Source organism: Amphiprion ocellaris, chromosome 13 (genome assembly GCF_022539595.1).
Source record: "Amphiprion ocellaris isolate individual 3 ecotype Okinawa chromosome 13, ASM2253959v1, whole genome shotgun sequence".
Classification (NCBI taxonomy): domain Eukaryota; kingdom Metazoa; phylum Chordata; class Actinopteri; family Pomacentridae; genus Amphiprion; species Amphiprion ocellaris.
The window spans coordinates 19,018,854-19,041,674 of NC_072778.1; the positions used below are offsets into that span (position 1 = coordinate 19,018,854).

The 22,821-nt window shown below is 41.3% G+C and overlaps 5 protein-coding genes across 33 annotated transcripts in view; all 5 read right to left on the bottom strand.

Moving 5' to 3' along the window:
- The window catches only part of LOC111576782 (protocadherin gamma-C5-like), a 353,923-nt gene that overhangs the window by 206,881 nt on the left and 124,221 nt on the right, over positions 1-22,821 (bottom strand). The gene's annotated exons all lie outside the window — the stretch shown is intronic.
- Positions 23-2,746, bottom strand: LOC111585139 (protocadherin gamma-A10-like). The gene has a single exon (XM_055016533.1). The coding sequence runs from the start codon at positions 2,486-2,488 to the stop codon at positions 23-25; it is 2,466 nt and encodes an 821-aa protein (XP_054872508.1). The 5' UTR covers positions 2,489-2,746.
- LOC111566343 (protocadherin gamma-A11-like) lies at positions 3,620-6,283 on the bottom strand. Its single transcript, XM_035946657.2, has one exon. It carries the CDS (start codon positions 6,083-6,085, stop codon positions 3,620-3,622), a length of 2,466 nt encoding a protein of 821 aa, XP_035802550.2. The 5' UTR covers positions 6,086-6,283.
- On the bottom strand, positions 6,544-10,107 carry LOC111566370 (protocadherin gamma-A2-like). The gene has a single exon (XM_035946658.2). The coding sequence runs from the start codon at positions 9,607-9,609 to the stop codon at positions 7,165-7,167; it is 2,445 nt and encodes an 814-aa protein (XP_035802551.1). The 5' UTR covers positions 9,610-10,107; the 3' UTR covers positions 6,544-7,164.
- Positions 17,838-22,099, bottom strand: LOC111566367 (protocadherin beta-16). The gene has a single exon (XM_023266914.3). It carries the CDS (start codon positions 21,230-21,232, stop codon positions 18,776-18,778), a length of 2,457 nt encoding a protein of 818 aa, XP_023122682.2. The 5' UTR covers positions 21,233-22,099; the 3' UTR covers positions 17,838-18,775.

Here is a 22,821-nt window from a genome sequence, read left to right on the forward strand (position 1 = left end):
GACGCATTCAAAGCAGAACCTTTCAACTGACCTCTAGAGGAGAGTCTGGTTCATCCAGGATGCTCTTCTCACTCTGCATCCGCTGCATCGTCCCTGAACAACTGGGATCCATGATCAACACGTTCTGACTACCAGCTCTGCCGAAGTTACAGTCACTCTTTCTGGAGTCTGTCGTCCTGCACACCTCGTAATTGTACACGTGTTGGAGAGTCCCTGTTGTCCCCAAAGTGTCTGAGTAACGTGGAGGATAATATGGAATCACAGGCAGGTTGGAATGATACAGGATGCGAGACTGTCTCCATCTGTAGATTTTCACTGAGATAATAACCACCAAACACGTGATGAACAGGAAGGAGACCACAGCCAGAGCCAACACCAAGTAAAAAGTCAGGTTGTCATTGTACTCCTTGTCATGTGGAAAGTCACTGAACTCCGACAGAACTTCAGGGAAGCTGTCCGCCACCGCCACGTTCACAATGACTGTAGCTGAACGAGAGGGCTGACCGTTGTCCTCCACTATAACACTCAGTCTCTGTTTCACTGCATCTTTGTCACTCACTTGGCGGATGGTTCGGATCTCTCCATTCTGGGAGCCCACTTCAAACAGAGCCCTGTCTGTGGCTTTCTGCAGTTTATACGACAGCCACGCATTCTGTCCAGAGTCCACATCAACAGCCACCACTTTGGTCACCAGATAGCCCACATCTGCTGAACGAGGCACCATTTCAGCCACCACAGAGCCACCAGTCTGGACTGGATACAGAACCTGAGGAGGGTTGTCGTTCTGGTCCTGGATCAGTATTGTTACTGTCACATTGCTGGTGAGTGGAGGAGAACCTCCATCCTGTGCTTTCACTACCAATTGAAGCTGTTTGATTTGCTCATAATCAAAGGAGCGAACTGCACTGAGAACTCCACTTTCAGAGTTCAAAGACACATAAGTAGAAACTGAACTCCCACTGACCTGTGTGTCCTCTAAAAGATATGAGATTCTGGCATTTTGATTCCAATCTGAGTCTCGAGCGCTGACAGCAAATATAGAAAACCCAGGAGAATTATTCTCTGCGACATAAGCAGAAAAACTGTTTTCATCAAATAATGGTGGGTTGTCATTGACGTCAGAGATTTTCAGATGCAGTTTAGTTGAGCTGGAAAGAGGAGGAGACCCAAAATCGGTGGCTGTTATTGTTATGTTATATTCGGAGACAGATTCTCTATCAAAGTGTTGATCAGAGATTAAATTGTAATAGTTTGTTAGAGATGATTCAAATCTAAAGGGAAGTTTTCCCTCTATAGAACATTTGATTTCTCCATTTCTCTCAGAATCTGCATCTTTTACATTTAAAACAGCAATAGTAGTACCAGGAGGAGAATCCTCAGAAATTGGACTGGAAAATGACATTACATTTATAACTGGTGCATTATCATTGACATCAATGACCTCGAATATAACTTTACTTGTCCCCGTTAAACCACCTTGATCCTTTGCTTCTACTCTCACCTCATATTTTCTGTCTTTTTCATAGTCTATTTGACCAGACACATAAATCGTACCAGTGTTTTGATCAATACTGAATATATCTACAGTGCCTCCTTTCATTTTAGACAAACTGTAAGTAATGAGTCTATTTGGACCACTGTCAGCGTCTGTGGCATTTACTGTAATAATACTCGTGCCTGTCACTGTGTTTTCCACCACAGATGCTTTGTAAACTGATTGGTTGAAAACTGGCTCATTGTCATTAACATCTAAAACAGTAACATCGATATTTACTGTACCAGATCTCTGTGGTGTTCCTCCGTCAACTGCGATTAATTTCAAGGAGAAATGTGGACGCCCCTCTCTATCTAAAGGTTTCTGCAGTACCATTTCAACATATTTGCTTCCGTCTGGATTTGCATGTTGTTTCAAAATAAAATTGTCATTTGGTGATAAAATATAGTCTTGCAACGCGTTTTGGCCTACATCCAGATCCTCCGCACTCTGTAGTGGGAAACGTACTCCAACTGCAGCAGATTCACTCATTTCAAAACTGATAGCTTTATCTTTGTTTAGAAAGACAGGAGCGTGATCATTTATATCTAAAACCTCGACAGTAATTCTGTGGAGCTCGATTGGATTTTCTAAAATCACCTCAAAGCTGAAGCTACATGGCGTCACATCTCCACAAAGCTGCTCTCGGTCGATTCTCTCATTCACGACCAGAATCCCTTTGTCTGTCTTCAGCTCGGTGTAGTGAACGTTTTCTCCGGTCACGATACGGGCCCGCCCAGAGCGGAGCCTCTTCAGATCCAGACCAAGATCTTGCGCTACATTACCGATAACAGAGCCTTTCTTCATCTCCTCTGGGATAGAATACCGAATCTGACCACCAACCATGTTGAACACATGAAGCAGCAGCATAAGGAGTCCGATTTGCCGTCGCAGTCCACAATACCACCGCCATCTTAATGGCATGGAGGACACATATCTCTCAGTCGCCATCATTTAAAGAACACGATCAAAAAACAGGATCCTTATCCTGCTGATATGTCAAAAAAAAAAAAAAAAAACCCAGCTCTGAGTCGATCGGTTTCTCGGTTACATCTAAAAACGTCTTCAACATTTACTTGTCAGTCGTTCAGACTGTGCTCGCTCGAAACCTCGACTAAAAACAGAGAGCCTCCTTCACTGTATATGCAGTCAGGGGATGGACTGGATGACGAGGCAACACTCAATATTTTGCTGACCAACAGCGTCCCTTAGAGTCGAAAAGATGGAAATGAAACGAGAACGAGAAAACACCAATACAAAAAATTCTATAAGTACCCAGTGTCTGTTTGTTGTAGAAAACGCTGATTGTTAATAAAATATTAGTCAAAGGAAATTTTAGCATAGCACATAACTTATTCAATGACAAAGACATGCAATTTTGACACTTAGGTGGTTGACCTAAGTGTCAAAATTGCATGTCTTTCTTGCAAGTAAACAATTTGCGGACAATGCAGGAGATCATAAGGACTCAGGAAAAGACAGCAGGGCTGCATACATGAATTAAAAAAATACACGTATTGACGAAGACATACATGTTATTATGAAAAGGTACAAACAGGAAGGCATTGCTATGGTGAAATTATATTTTGACCAATGTGAAATGACGCCGTCTTCTATGTAGTCGTGTCAAAGAATTGTAAGTAGGATTGTGTGTTATAAAAACGTAGTCTATGAGTGTAACGCTACCATTTGTCTCGTTTATTTGCAACAAAAACATAAATAACATTGGTGAAGTGATTTTAATCACGCAGCATCAATTTTTTTTCAAAGCTTTGAAATGCATGAAAACTGAGCAAATGGAAATGGTCAATGTGATGTAAAAAAGTACAATATGGACACTATTGCAGCAACTCAAATTTGATGAATATAGTCAATATTTCTATGGCATACTCTTTGACAGCTTCAGATTGCATTATTATCTGGAAACTGGGACATTTGTAGAGGCAGAGCAAAACGTCTTATCAAGTTATGTGGACCAGCTGAGGTGCTGTCCATGGTGCTGAACATACAGCCACAGGTTGCAAGTGATCATTATTAATGAGAGTGAAAAGCACAGAACTTGAGACACACACGAAGCAAAATTTTTCAACTGACCTCAAGAGGAGAGTCTGGTTCATCCAGGATGTTCTTCTCAATCTGCATCCGCTGCATCGTCCCTGAACAACTGGGATCCATTATCAACACGTTCTGACTACCAGCTCTGCCGAACTTACAGTCACTCTTTCTCGAGTCTGTCGTCCTGCACACCTCGTAATTGTACACGTGTTGGAGAGTCCCTGTTGTCCCCAAAGTGTCTGAGTAACGTGGAGGATAATATGGAATCACAGGCAGGTTGGAATGATACAGGATGCGAGACTGTCTCCATCTGTAGATTTTCACTGAGATAATAACCACCAAACACGTGATAAACAGGAAGGAGACCACAGCCAGAGCCAACACTAAGTAAAAAGTCAGGTTGTCATTGTACTCCTTGTCGTGTGGAAAGTCACTGAACTCCGACAGAACTTCAGGGAAGCTGTCCGCCACCGCCACGTTCACAATGACTGTAGCTGAACGAGAGGGCTGCCCGTTGTCCTCCACTATAACACTCAGTCTCTGTTTCACTGCATCTTTATCACTCACTTGGCGGATGGTTCGGATCTCTCCATTCTGGGAGCCCACTTCAAACAGAGCCCTGTCTGTGGCCTTCTGCAGTTTATACGACAACCACGCATTCTGTCCAGAGTCCACATCAACAGCCACCACTTTGGTCACCAGATAGCCCACATCTGCTGAACGAGGCACCATTTCAGCCACCACAGAGCCTCCAGTCTGGACTGGATACAGAACCTGAGGAGGGTTGTCGTTCTGGTCCTGGATTATTATCTTTACTGTCACGTTGCTGCTGAGTGGAGGAGAGCCTCCATCCTGTGCTTTCACTACAAACTGAAGCTGTTTGATTTGCTCATAATCAAAGGAGCGAACTGCACTGAGAACTCCACTGTCAGAGTTCAAAGACACATAAGTAGAAACTGGACTCCCACTGACCTGTGTGTCCTCTAAAAGATATGAGATTCTGGCATTTTGATTCCAATCTGAGTCTCGAGCGCTGACAGCAAATATAGAAAACCCAGGAGAATTATTCTCTGCGACATAAGCAGAAAAACTGTTTTTATCAAATAATGGTGGGTTGTCATTGACGTCAGAGATTTTCAGATGTAATTTAGTTGAGCTGGAAAGAGGAGGAGACCCAAAATCGGTGGCTGTTATTGTTATGTTATATTCGGAGACAGATTCTCTATCAAAGTGTTGATCTGAGATCAAATTGTAATAATTTGTTAGAGATGATTCAATTCTAAAGGGAAGTTTTCCCTCTATAGAACATTTGATTTCTCCATTTCTCTCAGAATCTGCATCTTTTACATTTAAAATTGCAATAGTTGTTCCAGGAGGAGCATCCTCGGAAATTGGACTGGAAAATGACATTACATTTATAACTGGTGCATTATCATTGACATCAATGACCTCGAATATAACTTTACTTGTCCCCGTTAAACCACCTTGATCCTTTGCTTCTACTCTCACCTCGTATTTTTTGTTTTTGTCATAGTCTATTTGACCAGAAACATAAATTGCTCCAGTTTTTTCATCAATACTGAATACATCTGCTGCACTTCCTTTCAGGTTAGACAAACTGTAAGTAACGACACCATTTGAACCACTGTCAGCGTCTGTGGCATTTACTGTGATAATACTCGTGCCTTTCAATGTGTTTTCCACCACAGATGCTTGGTAAGCTGATTGGTTGAAAACCGGAACATTATCATTCACATCTAAAACAATAACATCTATATTTACTGTACCAGATCTCTGTGGTGTTCCTCCGTCAACTGCGATGAGTTTCAAAGAGAAATGTGGATGTCGCTCTCGATCTAAAGGTTTCTGAAGCACCATTTCAACATATTTGCTTCCGTCTGGATTTGCATGTTGCTTCAATATAAAATTGTCGTTTGGTGACAAAATGTAATCTTGCAAAGCGTTTTGGCCTACATCTAGATCCTCCGCACTCTGCAGAGGAAACTGTACTCCAACCACCGCGGATTCGCTGATTTCAAGGCTGATAGGTTTGTCGTTGTTTGGAAAAACGGGAGCATGATCATTGATATCTAAAACCTCGACAGTAATTCTGTGCAGCTCCATTGGATTTTCTAAAATCATCTCAAAACTGAAGCTACATGGCGTCACATCTCCACAAAGCTGCTCTCGGTCGATTCTCTCATTCACGACCAGAATCCCTTTGTCTGTCTTCAGCTCGGTGTAGTGAACGTTTTCTCCGGTCACGATACGGGCCCGCCCAGAGCGGAGCCTCTTCAGATCCAGACCAAGATCTTGCGCTACATTACCGATAACAGAGCCTTTTTTCATCTCCTCTGGGATAGAATACCGAATCTGACCACCGACCATGTTGAACACATAAAGCAGCAACATAAGGAGTCCGATTTGCCGTCGCAGTCCACAAAACAATCGCAATCTTAATGATATGGAGGACATATATCTCTCAGTCGCCATCATTTTAAAGAGCAAAATCAAAAAACAGAATCTTTATCCTGCTAATGTGTCGAAAACACCGCTCCGAGTATATCCGTTTCTCGGTACATCTAAAAACACCTTCGAGGATTTCTTGTCAGTCTTTCAAACCGTGCTCGTTCGAAACCACGACTAAAAACAGAGAGCCTCCTTCACTGTATATGCAGTCAGGGGATGGACTGGATGACGACGCAACACTCAGTATTTTGCTGACCAACAGCGTCCCTTAGAGTCGAAAAGATGGAAATGAAATAAGGCCAAATTCACAGCAGTAACCCTCCAAGAATTCACAAACAACTTACAGCTCCTTATCTATTGTTGAAAGACGATGACAATCAATACATATTTTTTTCGATATAAGTATACATTAGCACAGGACATGTCATCTTAAATAATTCATTTAGAAAAAAAAAAAAAAACACATGAGCGAAAAAATCTAAAGTTTACCTTACTTGTTAACAAAATGTTTATAATGCAGGAGGCCATGATCACGAAAGAAAATTCTGGAAAAAAAACTCTACAAATGAGCTAAAAAAATTTAAAGTTATGGAAAAATACTTGCTGTTATTGTAAAACCACTGCAACGTGCCCTTACAGGAAGGATTTTGCATGCAAGATGTTAAATATTGCGAAAATACAGCTGCTTCTTAGTAAATGCATGTTCAGTGGAATGGTACACTCTGTGAGTGTCACAAACAATAAATTCCATCACGATTGCTCCTCACTATCAGCAAGTTAATCATCAGTGGTACTGAGTAGGTATCAAGCAAATGGAAAATGTTTACAAGGGGCACAAAGGTACAGTATCATCATTGCTCTGACAACTTCATATTGACAGACATGGACAATATGTCAAACACAGAGGGTTTGACAACCACAAGCTGTACACTGTCCACCACGAAACAATGTGGAGAAGCAGAAGGAGAAATCTTATGAAGTTATGATCAGCTGATATGCTGTCCATGGTGCTGAACGTGACATCAAATTGTGCAACTGTAAATCAAGAATGGAACTAAAAAGCAGAGAAAAACACAGGATATGAGACACACACGAAGCAAAATTTTTCAACTGACCTCTAGAGGAGAGTCTGGTTCATCCAGGATGCTCTTCTCACTCTGCATCCGCTGCATCGTCCCTGAACAACTGGGATCCATTATCAACACGTTCTGACTACCAGCTCTGCCGAACTTACAGTCACTCTTTCTCGAGTCTGTCGTCCTGCACACCTCGTAATTGTACACGTGTTGGAGAGTCCCTGTTGTCCCCAAAGTGTCTGAGTAACGTGGAGGATAATATGGAATCACAGGCAGGTTGGAATGATACAGGATGCGAGACTGTCTCCATCTGTAGATTTTCACTGAGATAATAACCACCAAACACGTGATAAACAGGAAGGAGACCACAGCCAGAGCCAACACTAAGTAAAAAGTCAGGTTGTCATTGTACTCCTTGTCGTGTGGAAAGTCACTGAACTCCGACAGAACTTCAGGGAAGCTGTCCGCCACCGCCACGTTCACAATGACTGTAGCTGAACGAGAGGGCTGACCGTTGTCCTCCACTATAACACTCAGTCTTTGTTTCACTGCATCTTTATCACTCACTTGGCGGATGGTTCGGATCTCTCCATTCTGGGAGCCCACTTCAAACAGAGCCCTGTCTGTGACCTTCTGCAGTTTGTACGACAGCCACGCATTCTGTCCAGAGTCCACATCAACAGCCACCACTTTGGTCACCAGATAGCCCACATCTGCTGAACGAGGCACCATTTCAGCCACCACAGAGCCACCAGTCTGGACTGGATACAGAACCTGAGGAGGGTTGTCGTTCTGGTCCTGGATCATCATTTTCACTGTCACATTGCTGCTGAGTGGAGGAGAACCTCCATCCTGCGCTTTCACAGTAAACACCAGTTCTTTGATCTGCTCATAATCAAATGAGCGCACTGAAAGAACGACGCCGGTTTCTGCATTAACGGAAACATACTCAGATACTGGAGACCCACCAATTTCACACTCTTGTAAAATGTAAGAAACCCGGGCGTTCTGATTTTCATCAGGATCTTTAGCATTAACACTTAATAGAGAAACACCCGGAGAGTTATTCTCTGCAATCAAAGCGGTGTAAAACTTTCGTGGAAATACCGGGGCATTATCATTGACGTCTGAGACTTTCAAATTAAAAGTCTTTTTGGTTGAGAGGGGAGGCGATCCTGAGTCTGAGGCAACAACAGTAATGTTACACTCTGACAGACTTTCACGATCTAATGCAGCATCGGTTATCAATGCATAATAGTTCCTCACATTGAATTTAATTTTAAAAGGAACACCGGCTTCGATCGTGCACCTTACTTGTCCGTTTTCACCCGAATCAAGATCTTTAACATTAATTATGCCGATGGTGGTTCCAGCAGGGGAGTCTTCTGACACTGGACTAGTGAATGACATGACGTTAATAACCGGAGCGTTATCATTCACATCGATAACCTCAATTTCAACTTTGCTCGAGTCTGTCAGTCCTCCTTGATCTTTAGCTTCGACCCTGAACTCAATTTTTTTGTCTTTTTCAAAATCTATTTCCTTGGTCACATAAATTTTCCCAGTAGTCTCATCTATATCGAACATGTCTATTATTCCTGCTTTGGATTTTGAAAAGGAATATGTTACATGTCCGTATGAACCACTATCTATGTCGCTTGCGTTCACTGCAACAACATAAGTGCCTTTTGGCGCATTTTCTATCACTGTGGCCTTATATACAGATTGATTAAACACTGGAGCATTGTCATTGGCATCCAGAATTTTGACATTTATATTTACTGTACCAGATTTCTGTGGATTTCCACCGTCCACAGCCAGCAGTTTAAGCGACAGGTGTGGCTGTTGTTCTCGGTCTAAAGGCTTCTGAAGCACCATTTCAGCGTATTTACTTCCATCCCGATTAACATGTTGCTTTAAAACAAAATTGTCGTTCGGAGTTAAAATGTAGTTCTGCAGACCGTTTGGCCCAACATCAGCATCGTCCGCGCTCTCTAACACAAAACGGGATCCAAGCGTAGCGGATTCGCTTATTTCAAATTCCAAGTGAGTGTTCTGAAAAGTGGGAGCGTTGTCGTTTACGTCCAGAACTTCTATGGTCACAGGGTGCAACTCCATTGGTTTTTCTAATAAAATCTCAAAGGTGAAGCTACACGGTGTCATATCTCCGCACAGCTGCTCTCGGTCTATTCTCTCATTCACAACTAAAGTCCCTTTGTCTGCCTTCAGCTCTGTGTACTGGATGTTCTCTCCGGTCACGATACGGGCCCCACCAGAACGAAGCCTTTTCAGATCCAAACCGAGGTCTTGTGCGACGTTACCAACAAGGGATCCCGTCCTCAACTCCTCTGGGATCGAATATCGGATCTGTGCCTCCGACTGACGGAGAAAAAGAAGCTGAAAAACAAGCAGGTTGACCGCCCGCCGCATTCGCCATCTTTCACCTCTGCCTCGATGCTGTTCTTGAAACTCCATGTGGAAAAAAAGGGTCTTCAAGCGAACTGAGAGACGTGAACAAGGTTTCAGCTCTCGAAGGAAAACGCATACATTCTAGGTGAACTAAGATAAAAGCATAAATCGGCTGTGTATTCAATGCGCTCCAGCTCGTCTCAAACACAGATCATCTGCTGTTGTGAAACGCAGTGATGGAGGAGGGAACAGCCCTGCCTCAAATAGCGCTGTGCAATTGATTTACCAGGCAACAGCGTCACTTAGAGGTGAGAATATTAAACTCCAATAACCAGGCATGCAACTGCATGAAACTGGCGTTTCAAATGATATCTTCTAAAATATTGACACATTTGCAAAATAAAGTGTATGATTGTTCCCTCTAAGGCATGCCAGAATTATTCATAAATGAATCAAGATAAAGAAAGGGATGTCATTCAGTGTCAAGAAGCCAAAAAAACGTATATTTAATATCTACTGTCTTTACTGTTGGCATAATACAATGTGTAAACGAGGCAGAGTAAAAAAAAAAAAAAAAAAAAAAAAAGTCACAGTCAGTGACAATTTGTTGTGATGGTTTGTATTTGCACAATGCATATTTCTTGACAGTGCCAGGTTACTAATTTAGGGTGATATATTCCTGATGACACGTTTTAAAATCTCGTCTCAAATTTATTACAGTTTTGTCCTGTGAGCTGTGCACCGACAGAATATTACTCAGCAGTTTTATATACATATATATATATATGTGTGTGTGTGTGTGTGTGTGTGTGTGTGTGCGTGTGTGTGTGTAAATGTAACCGACATGTAAACAGATAATGCCACAGAGCAAAGCAGCACTTCAGCACCACGGACAGCGTCACAGAAACATCCAGTGCTTTGTGCAGAACAACTTTCTTTTTTCAAGCATACAACTATACAAGCTACAGAATTCATTTCAGTTTTCAGCTGGTGGCGCTTACTAAGTTTTATGCTGTTGTAAGAGCCCAAATAATACATCTGCTAAGCATGCCAGTTATCGATGTCTGCTACCAATCTGCAGTTTCATTTCCAGGTTCATCTACACCAAACTCACTGGCTGCATATCTTTGAGGACACAAGACGCAAGGCTGCGTCCATCTGTGGATTTTACCAGTTAAAAACCACTTAACGTGTGATAAAGTGTGAGGAAGTCGACACAAAGTAAAAAATCATGTTGTGTAAATGATCCCAACTGACCTCTAAAGGAGAGTCTGGTTCATCCAGGATGCTCTTCTCACTCTGCATCCGCTGCATCGTCCCTGAACAACTGGGATCCATGATCAACACGTTCTGACTACCAGCTCTGCCGAACTTACAGTCACTCTTTCTGGAGTCTGTCGTCCTGCACACCTCGTAATTGTACACGTGTTGGAGAGTCCCTGTTGTCCCCAAAGTGTCTGAGTAACGTGGAGGATAATATGGAATCACAGGCAGGTTGGAATGATACAGGATGCGAGACTGTCTCCATCTGTAGATTTTCACTGAGATAATAACCACCAAACACGTGATGAACAGGAAGGAGACCACAGCAAGAGCCAACACTAAGTAAAAAGTCAGGTTGTCATTGTACTCCTTGTCGTGTGGAAAGTCACTGAACTCCGACAGAACTTCAGGGAAGCTGTCCGCCACCGCCACGTTCACAATGACTGTAGCTGAACGAGAGGGCTGCCCGTTGTCCTCCACTATAACACTCAGTCTCTGTTTCACTGCATCTTTATCACTCACTTGGCGGATGGTTCGGATCTCTCCATTCTGGGGGCCCACTTCAAACAGAGCCCTGTCTGTGGCTTTCTGCAGTTTATACGACAGCCACGCATTCTGTCCAGAGTCCACATCAACAGCCACCACTTTGGTCACCAGATAGCCCACATCTGCTGAACGAGGCACCATTTCAGCCACCACAGAGCCACCAGTCTGGACTGGATACAGAACTTGAGGAGGGTTGTCGTTCTGGTCCTGGACACGTACAATAACTGTTGTGTTATTACTTTGGGGTGGTGAGCCTCCATCCTGTGCTTTAACTCGTATTTTGTATTCTTTGACTTGTTCATAGTCAAGTGAACGCAAAGACTTAATGACTCCACTTTCTGTGTTAATAGAGAAATATGTGGAGACAGGATTTCCATTAACCTCGTCATCAATAAGAAAATACGAAATGCGTGCATTCTGACCCTGATCTGGATCACTGGCGTGGATCTGCAACAGAGCGACACCTGGTGAATTGTTTTCCATCACCTGAGTGTTGTAAACACTTTGGTTAAAAGCTGGAGCGTTGTCGTTAATGTCAGTAACTTCTAAACCAACAGTTTTTCGGCTTGATAAGGCTGGGACGCCCTCATCAGTAGCAGTCAGAGTGATGTTATACTTGGAATGCTTTTCTCGGTCGAGGTTTTGCTCTGTCACCAATGTATAATAGTTCCTGAGAGAAGATTTAATTTTGAAAGGGAGATTTTCATCTATTGTTAAGTGCACCTGTCCATTTTTCCCAGAATCTTTATCTTGGACACTTATCAGTCCCACAACTGTTCCAGGAGGAGAATCCTCTGAAATCTTCCCCGAATAGGACGCCATTGTAATGACTGGACTGTTGTCATTCACATCTGCTATCTCTATTATTAATTTGCTGGCCCCTGCAACACCCCACGGATCTTTCGCTTGAAGGTTTATTTCGTAATTTGGAGAAACCTCGTAGTCTATGTCACCGGTGAGTTTAATCTCTCCCGTGTTCGAATTTACTTGAAAAGGACAGGAGGAATCCTCCTCTAGGTGGGTGAAAGAGTATGTAACATTCCCATTGTAGCCTTGATCTGCGTCTACTGCACTGACTCTAGCAATAATTGTCCCTCGCAAAACATTTTCCAACACAGAGGCTTTGTACACAGGTTGTGTAAAAATGGGTGCGTTGTCATTTGCGTCCAGAACAGACACATGTATCCTCACTGTTCCCGACCTCTGCGGCTCCCCACCATCGACAGCAGTTAATATCAGAGTATGCTCGCTTTGCTTCTCGCGGTCCAAACCGCTTTGAAGCATCATTTCGGCGTATTTACTCCCATCTGCTCGCGAATGTTGCTTGAGAACAAAATGTTCATTTGCCTTTAAAGAGTAACTCTGCAGTGAGTTTATTCCTACATCAGGATCAGCGGCACTATCGAGCAAAAATACAGTCCCCGTGAGGGTTGATTCACTAATTTCCAAATTAATTTCCTTTTTGGGAAAAGCAGGTGCATGATCATTTACATCTTGTATTTCAATGGTGATGGAAAACAATTCGAGCGGATCTTCGAGGACAATTTCTAGACTAAAGCTGCACGGAGATTTCTTGGCGCATAATTTTTCTCTGTCAATTCTTTCATTGACAACGATATGCCCTTTGTTCTGGTTCAGCGCGACATATTGGTTATCATCGTCTATAACTAGTCGAGCCCGACCAGATACCAACCTCCTCACATCCAAGCCCAGGTCTTTAGCAACGTCTCCCACAAACAGTCCTTTCCTCATCTCTTCTGGTATAGAATAACGAATTTGTCCGCTGACCGCTGCAACAACGCAGCAAAGCAAAATGGAGACTCTCAAATCCATCGTAATGCCTTTGTTTTACAGATTATCCATTTCTTCCCAAAAATGTCAAATCCAAAACGCCGACTATCTCGCTCCGCTGTACACCACATACGCGGTTTCTACAGTCTTCTTTTAAATCTATACTAAACCTAGAGCCTTAGTGGCTATACGCACGCAACCATCGCCCTATTTTCTTCAAACAAGGGTGTTGACTGTGTCAGTGATAGGGCCGACGTTACACAAGTAGACTGCTTAGGCAACAGCACCACCAACAGTGTAAACGACATGACTACGGGTACGTGTGTACAATACTGCTGCACTGCTTGGTCTGTCCATGTAGTGTACCCAAACTCCTTTGTGCAATTTCTGTCTAACCTATAATGCTGCAGAATTACAACACCAAAATCCAGTGAACAATAGGACAACCATGAAGAGTATTTAAAATTGACATGTTTCAGAGATAGAAAAAATAGATAATACAATCCCTGGTTCATTTGTTTCTGATTATACAGGAAGCTTGTCACTAGATATCACCTCACTAAAAGAAAGCCTTGAATTGTGCAGAGAATGAGTTTCCTAAATTTCTCCTAAAACGTAAAAGCTCCAATTGTCCAAAATTAAAGTGATTGAACTAAAAATGTGGGCATACACACAAACAGAGCAAATCATTACAGAGCTGTCTATCTGCAAACTGCCACACAAACAGACAATTAATAGACAGCCACGTAAACAGAGAGATATATCAACAGATAGAGATACAGATAGATAATCTACTCTCTCGTGATTTAATCCAACGGAGAAGTCTTGTGACCTACATTTCAGCAGTGGAATCAACATCTAAACTGCCGCAATATACATCCACACACATGAATGTATGCTGACAAATTTAACTGCAGTATATTTTGCTTCTGTGCAGCTATGTCTGCACAGGTAGAAAATGCCTATTTTTGAAAATGGGTCACGACAGTGCCTTGCTCCATTCCCCTGCTCGCACATCAGAGCATATCCTGCCACAGAGAATACTATTCTGCACATCATGATTGTGCATTATTCAGGTGATGACTGCACAGCAGCAGCCAGGTTATTAATATTCATGTAGTATAAAGCCCGGGGTGTAGAAAAACATAGCACACTCTATAAAGAGCAATGTACTAGCCTGTGCTGCATGAAAACAAGCTGAAATTTTAGTCTTGCATGGAGATCACTTTTCACTGTAACATATGGGGGAGGTATGTTATATAAACACTCATGGATGCATCAATACAATTAGTGTATTGTACAAAAGAGATACAGAGAAAAAGAGATAGAGTAAAAAGATTAAAAAGAAGTGTGTTAAATTTTGATTGTGGGAGTTGAGGATAGAGTCCATAAGGCTGTGATACTAATATAACAGAGTGGTTGTGTGGGTGCATGTATGTGCGTGTGCATGTGCGTTTAAAAGAGGAAGGGAATGGAATTTATCTTACCTATTTGATCAACATGGAGAAGTTTCATCCAGGAAGCCCACCGAGGAAAGAAACATGAAAAAAGAAAACAGTCAGTAGGAATCCTTCAACACCTAAATCAATCCAAATTTGTCACATTCTTGGAATTAAGAACATATTAACAGTGAAACAATGAGTAATTTAGTGATGTGATCTTGTGGCCAATTAGACACTGTGATGGCATCTAACTGTCACATAAACTCAACAAACTATGGCTTGAATGTAATTTTTAAAAATCCAAGTGCTTGTAAAAGTTTATGATTTGCATTTTTTAAAAAACACAGCATACAGTTTGTTTACACATTGTTCAATTCATGGCTTGTAGTGCAAAACTATTATTGTGTCTCTGCCACACAGAAAATTATATGTTATTTTGTGAAAACATGACATAAGATTGTCAAAAATCTGGCTGCAGTGTATTCCAGGTCAAAAACAGACACAAAAAAATACATGAAGGCTGATTTATGAAAAAATAAACAAACAAATAAAAGTAAACAAACGCAAACACAAATACGGCAGGAGCAAAAAGACACAACTAACAAACAAAAATATTAACATCAAAGACGACATCTCCTCAACTCTATCGGTGTCAAGATGCAATAATCAACAGAGAAGCCTTAAAAAGGTCGATCATGCGATTTGAATGTAGAAAATGAGACAGACCAAGTTATGTGTTTAATCAATCATATCCTGTTTCATCGAGGCATGAGAATTATCACTGGTGATAGATTATAAGAGTAAAAAGTGACAGGAAAACAAAATAAGCCTGACTGGAGTTATTACAAACAACTACTTACTGCAAACATGTTCAGTCTTTGGAAAAAAGTAACAAACAAAACATACCTGAATACAATAATTACTCTATTTATAGATTTGTGGAAGTATTCTGAAAACTGTGCCAGAAGATGGATTATGTTGAAGGTTAAGAATGCTGTCAGTGTTCAGGGTGAGGCAATGGTGGGATGAACTTGAGGTCATATACTTCAAGAACATGATATATTATTAACATATTCATGCACAAATATTCCAAAGAAACACAGTTGACCATTAAAACACTATGTGTATAGTTACATATTAATTCTATAGAACCTTGAGAAAATTAATGTAGTTATAATATATTTAACAGTAAGAGGGTCCAAATTAAATTTATTGCACAGGGAATATTTAATTTGAATAAATCCAAAACCAAGTACTTGTAAAAGTTTAGAATTTGCATGATTTTTTATGTAGTTTTACTTTTGCAGGCTTTGGTAATTTAAAAAAAAATTGTCAATCAAGGTAAAGGTTTAACACACACTTTGCTCCATTACTTCACCCTAAAACCATGTCATCAAACTGAAAATGACTGAATAATTTTCCTGCAACTTTTAGACTTTAATGTAGTCTGGCTGGGAGAATTTAATTGCATTACTTTGTGCTGATGTTGTCAGACCTTTTTATGTGATGTTTTGTATTTAAAGTAGTGTCATAAATAAATGATTAACTTGTGAAACCACATGTTTAAATTCAGTGCCAGTTTATGACATTGTAGCCAAAAGAGAAACCTGTGCAAGAATGTTTCACTTTGATAGCATCACATTTAAGAAACTGATAAAGAAGACAAACTGATGTTGAAGCATTACACTCAGCTCTGTGTTAGAAACCAGTACACAACACAAAGAAGTGCAGCTGAAAGGTCTTGCTAAAATTGCCACTCCTAGAATTTACATCCATAATATGTCAGTGACTTTCAAACATTTCATTCCCTATTCACAATATGTTTCTGTAAAACAAAACTACCCACAATGTTCAGGAACCCTGGAAACCATGTGGTGTTTGTATTGATTAAAATCCACCATGGTGTGAAACTGACATACTTTCTTTCACTCGCCACTGCTGTCAGTGACACTGCTTAGAACTGTGCTCTTGTGACCTAGATAGTAATAAACAAATATTAAGCAGCGCTTTCTCCCCCTCTGCTAACATGGCTGAAATTAGGAGCACATATGTGCCTGCAGCAAAACGACAAACAGAAACACACATGAATTCACACAGGAATTCTCCTCATGACAAATCCTCTCTGCTTCACCACCATGACAAAGTCTATGGCGTGCAGGAGTACACACACACAGACACTTGATGTGACACAGAAACACATACATCAGTTTAACTGTTGTATAAGACTCTAACCACTGACCTGAGTGCAGCAGCTGAGATTTGGAGTGCTTTCTGCCCTCATACATATAATATTTGGTATTCTGTTGTTAATGTAATTTTAAAAATGCATTGCTTTTGTACTCCTGTTTTCTCTTTTGTTTCTATTGCAGTGTGTTTTCTGTTGTATCTCTCAAAGTTAATGCCAATGCATACCTCAGTGGAAAGAAAGAAATGAAAGACAAAATGAAAGAAAGACAAAGAAGGCAGCAAGACACTATTAATACTATTTCTATTTATGTTTTATTATTTTCAGCAGTGACAGTTCTGTGTAAGAACTCAGACTGATATGTTAAGTCTTTGCTGACCTTTGAAAAAGATTAGTCTTTCATCACCAGCTCCCCTTTTAAACTCTGGATATAAACAGCTTATTAGACAAAGCCTGCTCTATTTCTCATTGCAAAATGCTGTGCATGTAGTGTACTAAAAACTTGATGGAAACAGTAAAGACAAGTGGTTTGCATCATGATTTTTGTATGAATCACACAGTAAAGTGAATTATGCAAACCTGGCAGACATTTGAAGAGAAGAAAAGAGTGATGCAGAAAATATGGCAAACTTCCACAAGCTGTCAGTAACAAAGTTAATGAGCAAGTATGACTGAAAAGTTGATAATTCATCAGGTAAGTTTCTTGAAAGGCTTTGACTAAAACATGTTGCTTTATCAATAACCTGAGTGCAAACAGTGGGCAGGTGTTCCATACTTTCTCTTTTATAAAACACATTACAGAGAAAAAAAAAACTGTTGTCTAGATTGATAAATGATTGGACAACATCTAGTTGTCCTTCATTTAAAAATTTTAACTATAAACTGGTATAAAGTGACACTCAGGGTCAAAGTTTTATTCATTTATGGATCTATTTTATTATGAGAACCACAACGGTGACCGCAAAAAATAGAAATCCGATTGGGGTTTTGTGAGAAAGTCCTTAACCGTGTGTCCTTTACAAATTCTGTGAAGAAGGTCATCAGGCCAGGGAAAAAAATAAACACAATCTTCTCTGTAAGTTTATTTTTCATGAAATACAGCGTACAGTTTGTGTACATATAGTTCAATCCATGGCTTGTAGTGCAAAACTATTATTGTGTCTCTGCCGCACAGAAAATTCATGGTATTTTGTGAAAATATGACATAAAATTGTCTAGAACCTTGCTTCAGTGTATTCTTGGTGAAAAATGAACAATAAAAAATACATGAAGGCTGATTTATGAAAATATAAACAAATAGATAAATTAAATTAAACAAAGGCAAAGACAAATACACCAGGGGCAAAAAAAATTAAAAATACTAAGATCAAAGAGACTACACCTCCTCAACTGTATGAGTGTCAAGATGTAATGATTAACAGAGAAGCCTTAATAAGGTAGATCATGCAATTTGGATGTAGAAAAAGAGACAGACCAAGTTATGTGTTTAATCAGTTATATCCTGTTCCAATGCGGCATGAGAATTATCACTGGTGATAGACTAGAAGAGTAAAAATGGACAGGAAAAAAAAGCCTGACTGGAGTTACTACAAACAACTACTTATTGCAAACATGTTCACTCTTTGGAAAACAGTAACAAACAATAGGGGTACACAGGGGTGAATACAATAATCACTTTATTTATGGCTCTGTCAAAATATTCTTGAAACTGTGCCAGAAGATAGATTATGTAGAAGGTTAAGATTGCTATCTGTGTTCAGGGTGAGGCGGTGGTGGGATGAACTTGGGGTCGTATACTTCAAGAACATGATATATTATTAACATATTCATGCACAAATACTTCCAAAAAAACACGTTGAACCCTAAAAAACACTATATGTATATTTATATAGTAATTCTATAGAACCATGAGAAAATGAATGCAGTTATAACGTATTTCACAGTCAGAGGGTCCAAATTAAATTCACCACACAGGGATTATTTGACAACATCTGGCATATGACTCTCATTTGATCACGTAACAAGGATGCGGTGCACCTGCTCTCACTTTCAGGCTTCCCCTGTCTGCACTGACACGCCTCAGTGTGTTCTTTTGATAAGCTGCACTTCTTTTCTTAAGTGTGTCAGTGTCTGTATTTGATCCAAAACGAAAATCGCCTCTCCACGACCCGGTGGTCAAGAAAGAATCATATCGCTCATCTTTCAACAAAGTCCCGCAACGGCTTAAATCTGTGAAACTCGGGGGGCAGTAGGTCGTGGGGAAAACGGGGAGACTGGCCGTGGTTGAACGGTAAACATAACCACGGCGGCAGAGCTTAAAATAAAACACTCCGCTGATTAAAAGGAGGAAAAGAGAGGAGACGGTTGACAGAGCGATGATCAAATAGAGCGTTAAGTTATCGCTGTCCTGTGATTCATCTGCAAACTCAAAAAGTTCGCTCAAAACGGGAAGGCCGTCGCCAAGCATGATGCTCACTGTCGCAGTGGCGGACAAAGATTCGGGCCCGTTATCTGTCACTAAAACGATAAGAGTTTGTTTCGGCTCATCGTCCTCCATGAATGCTCGCACAGTTCTGATTTCTCCTGAATGCAGATCTACCATGAACAGGTTAGGCCGCGTTGCTTTGATTATTCTATAAGAAAGCCAGGCGTTATGACCAGAGTCTGCGTCCACAGCTACCACCTTAGTAACCAGGTAACCTCGAGGCGCTTCAACTGGCACCATATCTTCAGCGATGAACCCTGCGCTTTGGACAGGATATAAGACAACAGGTGAATTGTCATTTTGGTCCTTAATAAAAACATTTATCGTACAGGTGGTAGAAAGTGGAGGCCCGCCTCCGTCACGAGCTGTCACCTTAATTTGGAAGTGAACCGATTGTTCGTAATCAAAGAGGCGTAATGTAAAGAGCTCTCCTGTATCTGAGTTGATAGTAAGGAAAGATGACACTTCCGAGTTTGCTATTTGGTAATGTATTTTAGCATTAGACCCGTCGTCAGCGTCCTCTGCATTGACTTTCATCACAAATGTGCCAACTGGCTTGTTTTCTAAAATGTTGGCATTGTACTCTCTCTGTGTAAAAGTCGGGGCGTTATCATTTACATCAGTAATCACGATTGACATGACTTTTACACTAGAGAGTGAGGGAGAGCCCGCATCAGTGGCAGTAACTGTGATATTATAGTCAGGTTGGAGTTCTCTGTCCAGCAACCCGTCAGTCAATAAAATGTAATAATTTTTCACCTCTGACACTAATTTAAATGGAAGATTGTCTGGGATTGCGCACGTAACACGCCCACTACTTCCAGTGTCAAGGTCGTAAATATTAATCAGAGCGATCATGGTCCCTGGTTTAGAGTCTTCAGCCACGTTAGCAGAGGCTGACTTTATTTCTATCACAGGTTTATTGTCGTTTACATCAATGACATCAATTATAAGTTTACAGTGAGAGGCCTGACCACCGCCATCTTTAGCCTGAACATCCAACTCGTGCGAGCTAGCTTCTTCATAGTCAATAACACCTGCAACCCGAACTTCTCCACTCTGAGGGTTAATTTCAATAACTCCTCCCATCTTGTCTGACAGGTGACTGAAGGAGTACGTTATCTCCCCGTAGACACCTTCGTCTAAGTCCGTGGCATTCAGAGTCGTTATAACAGTCCCAATGGGTGAGTTCTCTGGCACAGAGGCTTTGTAAACTCGTTGGCTGAAAACTGGGACATTATCATTGGCGTCCAACACACGGACACGGATAGAAGCAGTTCCTGATCTAACTGGATACCCCCCGTCAATTCCACTGATTTTCAGCACATGCTCAGCTTGTGCCTCTCGGTCCAAAGCCTTTTTAAGAACTAGTTCTGGATACGCATTGCCGTTTATCTGGGTACTCATTTCTAGTGCAAAATGTTCATTCTGGCTCAGCTTATATTCACGGACAGAGTTAGTGCCCAAATCGGGGTCATGCGCGCTCTCTAGGGGAAAGCGCCTCCCCAGAACTGTAGATTCCACTAAATCCAGCTGTATCTCCCCCGTAGCAAACACTGGGCTGTTGTCATTTATATCTGCGATGTCCAAAACTATGCTGAACGCTTGGAGGGGATCTTCAAGCAAAAGCTGATATTGTAGAATACAGACGGTGGCTTGTGCGCACAGCTCCTCTCGGTCTATCCGCTGGCTGATCAAAAGGCTGCCTGACGCAGTATCCAGTTCACACAGCTGCCTGGTTCCTTCTGCAACAATCCGAGCTCGACGAGCATCAAGATCCGTCACCTTCAGCCCCAGATCCCGCGCAACATTCCCGATAACCGAGCCTCTCTGCATCTCCTCTGGATGAACATAACGGACTTCTCCGAACGAAACGGAAAAAAGGAGGCTAAATAATAAAAAAGAAAGACACCCTTTCAAGTTTTGTCGATGGTCCATTATCAAAAATGCTTTTAAAAACAGATGCACTGTCGGCATTTTGGCTAAATCCTTAACATTTACATCGAACTACCGAACTAAAAATGCTGCTGTAATCCAGCGATTCCCTGCTTCTGCAGCTGAGTTAATCATGCTCTATTAGGGAAGCTGTCAGCCTGGATTCCTCTCTCTCTCTCTCTATTCCCATTTCATCACTGCTTTCTCTTCGTCGCTCTCCCCCCTCTCTCTCTCTAGCTCATTCACTCTCACAGCCTCTCTCCTTCTCTCCCTCATACACAGATGCGCATGCATGCACAGCCCTCGGCTCTAACCCAATACTCTAGTTCCACTGACACAGATAGAGTGAGACACCAGCATCCATGAGTCAGACATTATAAAAGAGCGTCACCAAGAGACCGAGACAATAATTGCAACTGCTTTTTAAATCATCTGACACTACAAGAGCAAATTTAAATCAGACCCAAAAAAGTAAGTAAGTAACATTATCATGTTTGAAACAGCCGGAGAGGGCACAGTAAAAGCAACACCTGCACAATGTAATGCAAATCTATACAATCTCCCACGAACTCAGGTGGATCTGCAACATTGCATGCACTCTTATATAAAAGAGCCACTTTAGCAAGTTCTTTCTGTGTCACCCAAGATTTACAGTGGATCCAAGTCTATGTGCTACACAGCATCACTGCATTACTACTGAATTAGTCAGTGTCTGGTCTGTGTCCAAAGGCTTCATCAGAGTCTGCAGAATATATTGCCGGTGCCAAATCACTCAAGGCTAACACACATTCTGAATCAAGAAACAGGAGAGAGGAAATGATTGCCGACTTCTTATACTGTAGACACTGCTTGATTCAACTTATTTCCTCTGGCAGGTGCTACAGAGTACTCGACACTTAAACAATCAACACAAGAACAGTTTTTCTCCACAAGTCACGCACAGATATTAACCATAGAATCTATCTCTGTACAATCAATGCAAAACATTTTTTTTCTTACTGCAGCACAGACACTGTGTACTAAGTTAAAGCGCATACATCTTACTGTATATACTGTAGATGTGATCTTTCATTAAGCTATGCTCATAAAAATAACTCCAGCTGGAGAGTAACTCGTTCCACAAAATAAGAAGGAGCCACGTGTTGCTTTTTTCATGCAACTGAAAGAAAAGTTTATCCTTGCAAAGAGTTTAGACATTCTACTGAAAGGACAATTTCATTTAAACCTATACTGCACGATTTCTGCAGTCACTGAGAGTAGTCTCTGTGGAAAACTGGATGAATTACTGTATACAATAGGTAAGACAGAACAATACTGCTTTGTGGATGCACTATTATTTCACTTTTTAAGAGTCAGCTCTGAGGGAACGGTCTGATAAGTCAAGTTAATGTAGTGACATTCTGATGTCCGAGTTTCAGTGAATGCAGCTATGATGTCCGAGTGCAAGTGAAAGCAGAATTAGATGGCTGTAACAGCGATGTATGTGCAGCTGCCGCGTCAGACAGTAGCAGGATGAATATGAACGTCTCCAACGGGAAACAGTGACGCGCATTTACGCAGACAGCAGAATATGACACAGAAGTAACGTAATTAATTTCTAATAAATCATAAATTATTCTCTATAGGGAGGC